This window comes from Erigeron canadensis, chromosome 5 (assembly GCF_010389155.1).
Source record: "Erigeron canadensis isolate Cc75 chromosome 5, C_canadensis_v1, whole genome shotgun sequence".
In the NCBI taxonomy this organism is placed as follows: Eukaryota; Viridiplantae; Streptophyta; class Magnoliopsida; order Asterales; family Asteraceae; genus Erigeron; species Erigeron canadensis.
The window spans coordinates 1,862,619-1,873,970 of NC_057765.1; the positions used below are offsets into that span (position 1 = coordinate 1,862,619).

Genomic DNA, 11,352 nt, shown 5'->3' on the forward strand with positions numbered 1-11,352 from the left:
TGTTTCTTGGTGTAGTAGGAGGTGTAGAAGGTGGAGTGGAGTTTGGTGAATTCTTAGGTGAAGTCTTTGGTGGAGTTTGAGGTTTATTTTCCGGTGGTGTGGAACTTTCGGCTTCAACGTTTAAGTTTAAGGTATCTATTTTGCTAGATGAGAGGTTGACGGTTTTAGATGGTTTCCTTCCTCGTCTCTTCGTCTTTCCCAGATTAGATTGAGGGCTTACTAGTGGAATACCGATAGCCCTTGTGGTCATTAACTAGGAAACAAACCTGAAAACACAAACAAAGAAAACCGTAAAACGCACCAAGTTACAAAAATAAAAAAAACAGAAAATTTAAAACTAAAAATTGAAAAGTAACCTAAGAAAGCAAGTAACTTTCTTGCACTTGAGTACAAGAAAAGATCAACTACGAAATCTCAAACTAAAACTCTTAAATTAGTCCCCGGCAGCGGCGCCAAAAACTTGATGTGTGAAAATCTAGTTAAATTAAAATCCTATAAATACTCCGAATCGTTTACCACACACAATCGGGCAGTGGACCCGTTCGTATGTAATATAGATTAAAGTAAGTAAAGGTTCGTTCCAGGGAGACTAATAAGAGCTAGCGAGTTTTAAGTAACTTAGAAAGAGTTTGGTTTTTAAAGACACCACGTCATCTTGATTTTAAATTGAAAATTAGTTAGATTGAAAGAGTTAGAGATTCCGTAGAATTTATCGAAAAGAGATTTGTTTTAAATCAAATAGGATGAGAAGATCATCCACTTCGACTCCAATATACACATTATTTAGGTTGCATATATTTAAAGAACCAATTCAATTATGTTGATTTTATAACCGAGAACTAACAAAGACTCACCTCGTACCCGTCAAGTTCGTTACTTTATTAAATTCCCTTAATTAACTAGTTCCATTACTAAGACCGGTACCCCAAGACGCCTTTCATAACTTTCCTAGCCAATTAATTGTTTTGGTTATTTAGATAACAATTGTGTCTATTGATTGTACCCAACCATTGACCCGTTAACCCTTATTAACTATCAATTACTTCCTTCCGTACCCGTCATAGAAACAATTGCTTCTAACCAAGCAATCAAAATAACCTCTACACAACCTAGTTACCACTGAAGTTATGCAAAAACTATCCGCAATTGAGAGTTAAATAACAAAGAATTAATAAGCTAAGATTACGACACAACGTTAAATCAAATCAACTTGAATTCAAAAGACTTATGCAACCATTATTCAATGTATCACTTCATCTCAGTGGATGACGAATTATTTAGCTACTCATCATCAAAAACAAAGCACAAAGAGTAAAAATATAGAAGAACATATTGTACCAATGTGTAGAAAACAAGTAAACGCTAAGAAAATCGACAACCGAATGCCTTGAAGCTCACGAACAACCCTTAGACCTTGATGGACGAAAAAGCTGCTGAGAATAATCCCAAAGAACCCTAAAGTCGACTAGAAGTGATTGTGTGTCGAATGGGAGGGTTATGGTCTTGTATTTATAGAGTTTGCAAGAGGTCTTCACAAACCGACCTACAGGTGCGACGCACCAAGCTTCAGGTGCGGCGCACCTGGCCTTGTTACCAAAATTAAATCTGCCCGTTATGCGATGCACCACAGGGTTGGTGCGTCGCACCTCCCTGCTTTCCAACAGCTTCCAACTTTCTAAAGAGAAAATGCTCCGCACCTCTTTACATGGTGCGACGCACCTGCCCTGTTTTCAGCCAAAACTTGTAGTTTTCATTCCGTCTTCACTCGTATGCGTCCACGAACCATCCTAATGCATCTTCTAGTCTTCTAAAAGCTGTTTCTAACCATTTTACCTGTTCTAAGCCTGAAATCACTAACAACACCATCAAAGCATCGAATATACATATAATTTACACATAATTAGGCTTAAAACGTCTTAGAAACGATATGGGAATATGCATATAAATGGACATATCAAAGGCCAATTCCTAGGGCACGTGATAACTAGAGAAGAGTTTAAAGCAGATCCAGAGAAGATAAAAGAAATACACAACATGAAGGCACCAAGAACTCTCAAAGAAATCCAAAGCCTCAACGGCAAGCTAGCAGCCCTACACAGATTTCTATCCAAGTCAGCAGAACGATCGCTCCCGTTTTTCAAGACTTTGAAAGGCTGCTTAGACAAGCAGAATTTCAAGTGGACTGAAGAAGCAGAAAAGGCATTGAGTGAACTTAAAGAATAGATAACGTATTTACCGGTGATGGTAGCCCCCATCAAGGGAGAAGTTTTGCAGGTCTACCTTGCAGCCTCAGAAGAAACCATTAGTGCAGTTCTAACAGCGGAAAGAAAAGGAGGGCAAGTGCCTATATACTTTGTGAGTAGAGTGCTTCAAAGTCTAGAAACAAGATACCCAGAAATTGAAAAGCTGGCCTTGGCATTGATCCATGCTGCCAGGAGGCTCCGGCGCTACTTTCAGGCTCACCCAATCCAGGTCCTCACAGACAAGCCGATAAAGCAGGTGCTTACTTGGCCAGAAGTATCAAGGCGATTGGCCAAATGGGCTATCGAACTTGGGGAGCACGAGATAGAGTTTCGCCCCAGGAATGCCATCAAAGGGCAGGTAATGACAGATTTCCTGGCAGAGACACCAAGTAAAGAGCCTACTCAAAAAAGGAAGACCCCGACAAAAGAAGTGTATGAGGAGCCTATGGAGCCAGAAACATGGAAATTGTATACGGATGGAGCCTCTAGTGCCGATGCCTCGGGAGCTGGATTGATACTTACTAACCCAGAAGGCCAAGAATTCACATATGCCCTTCGATTCAACTTCAAGACAACCAATAATGTCTCAGAGTATGAAGCCCTACTGGCAGAACTCCGGATAGCCCAAAAAATGAAGGTAAAGCACGTACACGCTTTTGTAGACTCACAGATAGTGGCTTTTCAAGTAGACGGAACTTATGAAGCAAAAGAGCCGGTTATACCCGGAGAAGGTAATGCAAATCAGACAACAATTTCTCTCTTTTCGGATTCAAAATATTAGCAGGAGCAAGAACAAGATAGCAGACGCCCTAAGCAAATTGGCATCTACGTCGTTTGCTCACCTTACTAAGAAAGTTTTGGTGGAAACCTTAGAGAGAAGTTCCATTGAAGAAAGCTCGATGGTAGCCCCAATAGAAGAGGATGGCCCTACATGGATGATACCGATCATTGACTATCTCACCAATGGGACACTCCCAGCTGACAGAGATCAGGCAAGAAAAATTAGAGTTAAGGCTCCACAATATGCACTCAGGGGAGAAGGCTTATACAAGAAATCATACTTGGGTCCCCTACTTCGATGTGTAGGACCAAGGCAAGCTAAGGAAGTCATTCAAGAAATACATTATGGAGCCCGTGGTCTCCACTCTGGTCCAAGAACTGTTGTAGCCAAAATCACAAGAATGGGGTACTATTGGCCCTCAATGCATTGAGACGCTGAAAAAGAGATAAGAACATGTGATTCGTGTCAAATACATTCCTCAGTAAAGAAGGCTCCCAAGAATGATCTAATACCTGTAACTGCAGCCTGGCCTTTCACCAAATGGGGAATCGATAATTGTGGGACCATTCCCAACAGCACCAGGTAGACTCAAGTTCCTAGTAGTAGCGATTGACTACTTCACCAAGTGGGTGGAAGCCAAACCGCTAGCTACAATTAGCGGGAAACACATGGAAAAATTTGTGTGGGAACATATTATAACAAGGTTTGGGATCCCAGAAACAATCATTAGCGATAATGGGAAGCAGTTTTGTGAAAGAAAGTTTAAAAGTTTTTGTGAAAATCTTGAAATACACCAAAGTTTTACATCAGTGGCCCACCCACAGGCCAATGGACAAGTGGAGTCGGCAAACAAGTCGATAGTTAAGGGAATCAAGGCAAGACTGGGAAGAAGCCAAAATGGTTGGGTGGACGAATTACATCAAGTGCTCTGGGCACACCGAACCACTCCCAAAACCAGCAACGGGGAAACTCCTTTTAGCCTGGTGTATGGGACAGAAGCAATGATCTCAGCTGAAGCTAGTGTTCCAACGGCCAGAAGATTCATAAACAGCACGGAAAATGAAGAACAGCTAAGAACCAACTTGGACCTTTTAGAAGAAAGACGAGAAGTCGCAGCCATTAAGGAAGCTGAATACAAAAAAATAGATGCAGAAGTACTACAACCAGCGAGTACATAAAGAAACCTTCCTGTGAGGTAGCTACGTGTTCAGAAATAACGATGCAAGTAAGGCAGAAGCCCAAGGCAAATTGGGCCCGCATTGGGAAGGCCCCTACTTAGTCTCTGAAGCCTGCGGGAATGGATCTTACAGATTAACTACACCAACGAGAGAAGAACTCCCAAGGACATGGAATGGAAGCCAACTCAAAAAATGCTATATCTGAATATGCACTACCAAATTGTTAGAATGATTCGTTTTGTATTAACTTTTTCACATTACGGCCCACGGCCTAACATGTACAAGCGGCTCAGGCCCAGAAAATTCATGAAAATCAAAGGTTTCCATTTCATTCAACACTTGAGCAAATTTTTATTTTCCCGTTTCATGAATATTAAGGGTTTCCATACAGTCCCTGCAACGCTCCGGCTACTTGGACTAGTAGTGCGAAAAACCATACATATATAAAAATTAGATTTTATAAAGTCCTTGCAATGCTCCGGCTACTAGGACTAGAGTAGAGGTGAACAAAAACTGGTTTCTACCCAACCCGACCCGAAACCGAACCCGAACCGGTTTTTCGGTCAATGGAACCAAAACCGGGTTTGACCCAACCCGACCCGGTTTGAAACCGGTTTGGGGTCAAACTTTGACCGGTTATTGACCGGGTTTGACTCGGTTTTTTTGACCAAAAACCGAACCCGACCCGAACTCAACCCGGTTTCTAACCGAAAATAAAACCCGAAAACCCAAACCGGTTTGTAACCGCCGGGTTGGGTCAAACCCGAACTGGTTTGGGTCAAACCCGGTTGTTGACCAGTTTCGGGTTCAGTTTCGTTTTCGGGTTCGGGTTCCAACCCGGTTTTTTTGTACACCGCTAGACTAGAGGTGCATAGGCCCTAAATTTAATTTATGGCATTGAAACATGTAATTCGTATAAAGGTAAGAAGTAATTAAAGAACTTACCCTACACTAATCTTGGCAACGCTCTAGCTACCAAGATAGGAATCCAAAGCATAAGACCAGAGGTAACAACATCATTAAAACAAAGGCAAGCAACATAAAAATTGTTCAACACAAAGTTAGCATGAAGCATACACAAACACAAAGTTAGCATGAAGCATACACAAAAGGAAATGGCTAAGGCCAACAAATGTCTAAGGCCAACAGAGGCAACATACAAACATAAAGGAAATGTCTAAAACCAACAGAGGCAACAAACTAAATAAAGCGAAAAGCCTAAGAAGTAGATGGAGCTGGAACTGAAAACGAAGTAAGGTAGTCTCTGGAGCCGGAATCTTCAATAGGTCTTCTGCCGAGAGTCCCGAACTAGATGCTAGCTGAGCGAGGTAAGCATAAGTCTTCTGTCGAAACTTTTCCCCTGCGCTCTGAAGCTCAGATATAATACCTGGATTGTACCCCTCAAACTTAGTAATGTCCAACTTAGAATTCCTAGCATGTAACTTTTCAAGGTTACGGTGAGCACCCAAACGTACAGCAAACTTTTGAACCTCAGCCATAGCCAAATTGAATTCAAGGCTAGATTGAAGTTTTCGGACAAACTCTGGAATAGCCTCCAACACAGCCCGCTTCTCACCAGCAAGCTCACCTACTTTCTCTTTTAATTCACGAACCTCATCAAGATAACACTTCTCTTTCTCACTAAACTCCAACATCAACTCCTCAATTTTCTTTTGACTGTTATCATGTTTTTCTTTCCAGTCTTCCGCCAACTTCACCAAATCCCGTATCTTGCCCCTTTCACGGTCTAACTCTACATCCACCATACCGTTCCTTTGTTTTTCAATCTGAAGTTCGGTCTTAAGATCTTCAACCTGGTGTCCGAATGCAAATGTGCCATTTCTATCCTCATATCTGCGACACTGGCGCTTTAGCATTGTCAACTGTTTCCTTGCTTCACTTAGGCTCTTTTCCATAATCGTCCACTGCGAAAATTATCATCCTGCAAAAAAAAAAGAAACCCAAAATAATGAAGGGTTAGCTTGTATATCCAAGTATGTATTAATAATAATAACAATAAAATAAAATAAAATCTACCTGCCAAGACATATATTGAATAGCTATCTCACGACCGTGATCGTGGAAGGAATCGGTAGTGCGACCAGCCATCTCCTTACGGCGAGAAGGCATCACCACGCCTGAAACATAAGCCGCCCTCTCACTCCTCTCGAGCAGACCACTCTTATAAGGAACCCCAGGAAGCGTCAAAGTAAAAGGCTCATCTACATCTGGGATTTCCGGAGGCTCCCAATCTTTAACAGAAGGAATGGCAGGAAGCTCATCAACTTTGAAATCAGGAGCATAGTATCCTCCCGTGGCACTCTCCCCTTCTTCTGCCTCTTCTCCCTCGTCTTCTTCTTCCTCTTTCTCCCTTTCTCCATCTGAAAGCTCGCCAGGGAGCGTCCTCTCTGCTTTAGAACCAGACCAGGGAAGCCCTACTTTTCCCCATACCATAACTAGAAGTACTTTGGCCATCACTGCGAAGCCTATAAGTTCCACCAGAAGGCTCAGACAACCTTATTCCCTCAAAAACTTTAGGTTTCTTCACTTTGGGACTATCAAATATTGTCTCCCTATCTATTTTACCCTTTCATTTCGGACCCGATGGACTTACCACTTGTTTCTTCTTTTTCTGCTTATTTGATACGTGTCCAAAATCACTAGCACAGGCAGGCAACCCCAAAGTTTGAGACCTGCTCACACCCTCCACCCCTTCTGCTTGAGGATCTATAGCTTGAAGCTCTTCATCATCATCCAAAAGTACTTCAAGCTCTTTAGAACAATCCAAGTCCTTAACAGTAGACACCCGCTCACCCTTAGGGACGTCAGGAGAATAAGAAGCATTTTCATAACCTTCTAACAGAAAAGTAGTAAAGTCCATCACTGCAATCAAAATATATTTTTTATTAGAGATAGAGTCAAGATATAATGTTACAAATATGCGCACATCTACAAGATTACACACTTATCAGTTAATATAAAGCAAACTAAAATAAAACAAGGCTCCATACCCTTCCCATCCGCGCCCCAGATCAGTGGCTCCACAGGATGATGGGCCCATGTCTTACTTAATCTAGCAAGATAAAGAATCTCCTCTGGCAATGTCCTCCAAACAACCTTAGATGCCAACAGGGACTTATAAAGTTCCACGTCAAAACCATCATATGGAACAGGGTCAGACATTTTTCCTTTAGTGTCAAGAACATCCTTGAACTCGAGAGCCTGATAATATCTAGGAAGCACAATTGATGAATCTACATAAAAAAACCTACTTTTCCAGCCCTTTAAAGAATCTTTGTAATCTGTAATACACTCACCCAACCCAGGCTCAGACCTCCTCTCCATAAAAAACCAATCCCCAGAACAACATAACTTATAGAATCTACGAAACAATTCGATTGTAGGCTCCCCATCATGAGCCCTACAACAAGCCTCAAACATGGCGATCTTAGCGGCTCCCATTGGGGTAATTTGCGAAACATGACATCCAAAATAATGGAGAACCCTTAGAAAGAAAGGTGTAAAAGGTAACTGGACGTTAGCAACCTCAAACATGCAAAATATAAACCTATCTTTCCTTGTGGAGCCTTCCTAATGGTATCTGAAGGCCTAGGAACCATGTAACCCATACGAGGAGGAAACTTATATTTTTTAAAGAAACCAAAGCATGTCTTCTTTGTCTATACTACATATATGCAAGGCTAAATCTTTCTTACAACCACCCATAATTAAAAACAAAGAAAGCGAGACAAACCTGGAAGTTTTTGTTAACCTACAGATTAGAAAGAGAAGCAGCCCAAGGATCAATATCCTACGGATCGAATAGCCTACGGACCGAGTAATACATGGATCGAGATTCAGCAATAGCCTACGGTTGTTGCACCCTACTGATCGAGCTGTATATTCAAGTGACCTACGGATCGAAACTCTTGAGGTAGGCCCGGCCAATGAGTATCCTACGGTCACTTGAGGTAATAACAGGCTAAAAAAAAAATTTATTATTAGTAATAAAAAAGAAGAGAGCCCTACGGCTCTTCACCCATGAGAGAAACAATTTTTTGATTTGAAAAGAGATTGTGTGAAATAAATCTCACCACCCTATTTATAAGAGAGACAGACGAATAGGGTGATGTGACAGTAGCAGGCTCCAAAACGCGCTCCTACTCAGATCCACAGTCACACGCAAACAAAAATAACAATATTTTATAATATCGAAAAGATTTTCTAAGGAAGTATATATGTATATATAATAGATATCATGTTATATTAATATTATATATACCCAAGAACCTACGAGTATTTATGAGCTTTTTGAGTTTATGTGTCAATTAACCGACAACTTAGTTATCCTCTGGTCAATAGAAATCTTAAGAGGCTACGACCCACTCTTAAATATTAGACCTATGAATACTCATACCTATATCAATTAAATATAAGTAAATATGTTATCCGTCTAAAGTTAACAATAATAGCCAATAACCAAAATAAATCTAAATCTACGGCCAAAACAAGTATTACATAGGCTACGACCAAAATAAAATTTTAGTATGACACAACTAGTACCCTACGGCCTACAACACAAGTAATGAGCCATGTCAATACAAATAATATTATCATCCTAGACTATTAAGGATATTGCCAAAAGATTTTTAGTAGATACGCTATGAGCCTACGGCCTAATATTAATTGATGAACCACGGCTAAACAATCATCAAAAATTCGTCTTTTAGCCAAAACACCATGTATTCGTACATAGCATTAGGCTAGGGGATAGCATATACCAACTGCTCACACATGAATTTAATTTAGAGACATTCAAATTAAAATGTTCTCCTACGTCCATGTTTAAGTTTATGACATTCAAATTTTGGATTTGTAAATGAATTCTCAGCCCAACACTTTACAAGCTTACAAGTGTTAGGCTGGGGGCTTGATAACGTATACCTACGGCTATGCTTAAAGAAAGATTTAGTTGACATAATCTTTAGGCTACCACCCTTAGGCTACCGCCTACTTAGGCTACCACCCTTAGGCTATGGAGTATAATCCATAGACCACGACAATATCATGACGTCTATACACATCCATAGACTACGACAAAATCATGACGTTTATACACATCCATAGACTACGACAAAATCATGACGTTTATACACATCCATAGACTACGACAATATCATGACGTCTATATATCTGACACCCTCCGTACTGCATGAAGACAAGAGTCTGTTACACTAGACGACGCACTACTCAACAGCTTCCTGCATCCATGGCGTCATGGATTTGGGACCAGGTCTAGATCCTTCCTTAGGCTCTATAAATACCTTACCGTAATCTCACTCAAGGGAGGAGGAAACACACACAAACACTCTCATATAAGCTTGGTGGCGTGCGATTATCACACTAATCTCACACCAGTTGGGAACCGCCAACAAGCCTTATTCAACCTTTCAACCCTTCCCAAGCTAGATTAACCCCCTTCGAATTAAAGCCTGTATACTTGCTTAAACATCTAGATCTATACTTGAATCAATATATCTATCACCACCAACGAGAGCAGTCTAATCTCAAGATCTAAATCTAAACTCAATCAAACCAAAATAAAAAAGAGAAAGACTCTGAAACCAAAATTATATTGAATTAAAATGAGATTTTTCTTATAATCAAATACAGTTGAATTGATCCAAAATACGTGTGTATATATATACACACTAAAATGAAATGAATGATTTGGATTCAAATATGTGTATATATATACCTAATCAAGTTTTGAATCCTTTCGAAATGTTAGCGTCCAAATCACTTAGGCTGCTTAGATAAATGGCTCGAACTATGTTTCAGCCACTCGACCGTCGCAATTTGCGGAACCGTCGCCATAACCCAACCGCTTTCTAGCCATGTGGAGGTGGCAAGTGGCGCGACTAATTACCGTCGCCACCAGGTCGTGTAGCTAATGGATCTTTATATACCAAAAGAGGCAAGAAATCTGAAATGTATGGGTTTGGTTTACAACCGATGATGATGATTATTATTATGGGTTTGGATTTGGATTTGGTTTAATTTTATAAAGAACCGAATGATGATGATTAATTATGTAGGATGAAGTTTTATTATTTGATAATTTTGGTTTCGTTGTTATGGGTTTGATTCTCTTTCGATATGTATGCATTTTTTTGCTTTTTTTTTTTTTTTTTTTGTTTGGTCTTGGTTTTCATTTTATAATAGGTTAGATTTGCATCTGGTTATTTGGTTATTGAATCTGAAAAAAGTGTGATGATTATTGGGGGCCAGATAGGGGTAAAACAGTCATTTACACTGTCACATGTTAGGCACATGACCGATTTTAACGAACCGTTAGTCGGAGGTGTGGTCAGCGTGTAAATTTGACAACTTTGGGTATGATTCGCGTAACTAATTTATTGTAGGTACGATAAGTGAAATTTCTATACCAAGCCAGGAATCATTTTTGTAATTTACCCTTATTATTATTTGATTTTATTAGAAGGATCAACACTTCGTAAATAAAAAATTTAATCAATTTTAAAAGTTTGATTTTGATTTGATGTGATTTTGGATATTTTTGACTTGCATCACATTCGCAACATCCTTATTTTAACCACAATTTCAATAAACTTGTAGCTAAATAACTAGATTTTAAATTCATGTCTAATACACGAAACTTATGGCGTTATCAATATTAAATGTTGACCTATTAAAGTTTAAAACGTAATATAATATTTTGAGTAATAAAAAATTGATCTATATATCAACAATTTGAATTTTATATTGAAATATCTTGTAAAAATATGTTCATCGAAGTTGTTTGTTGTGACATGCTTAGCGACATTTGAATATTACAAAATATGATGTGTCTATCAAAGTTATAAACTGTGACATACTTAGCGATATTTGACAATTTAAAAAATAAAAATAGGTCACTATCATTTTATTTACTTTAGTGTCACACATGGTGTATTAAATTCTTATTTACACTATTAAAAAGAATATTTTATCTTTAGATGAAAGATATCTTAAATATTATAATTAGAATATAACAATGTTATATGGTTTTTCCTATAATAAATTATATTTTTATATGCTTTATTTTTCATATATACATCATAACAATTATGGGAAGTGATATTAGTAC

The 11,352-nt window shown here is 39.2% G+C and overlaps 2 protein-coding genes across 2 annotated transcripts; one reads left to right on the forward strand and one right to left on the reverse strand.

Moving 5' to 3' along the window:
- The first annotated feature begins 2,241 nt into the window (after positions 1–2,241).
- On the forward strand, positions 2,242–4,202 carry LOC122599476. The gene is made up of 3 exons (XM_043771993.1): positions 2,242–2,974; positions 3,117–3,403; positions 3,549–4,202. The coding sequence occupies exons 1-3, from the start codon at positions 2,242–2,244 to the stop codon at positions 4,200–4,202; spliced, it is 1,674 nt and encodes a 557-aa protein (XP_043627928.1).
- A 1,040-nt stretch (positions 4,203–5,242) lies between these two features.
- Positions 5,243–10,381, reverse strand: LOC122600286. The gene is made up of 3 exons (XM_043772988.1): positions 9,961–10,381; positions 6,240–7,085; positions 5,243–6,144 (listed from the first exon to the last, which is right to left on the reverse strand). The coding sequence occupies exons 2-3, from the start codon at positions 6,675–6,677 to the stop codon at positions 6,103–6,105; spliced, it is 480 nt and encodes a 159-aa protein (XP_043628923.1). The 5' UTR covers positions 6,678–7,085; positions 9,961–10,381; the 3' UTR covers positions 5,243–6,102.
- Positions 10,382–11,352: the final 971 nt, after the last annotated feature.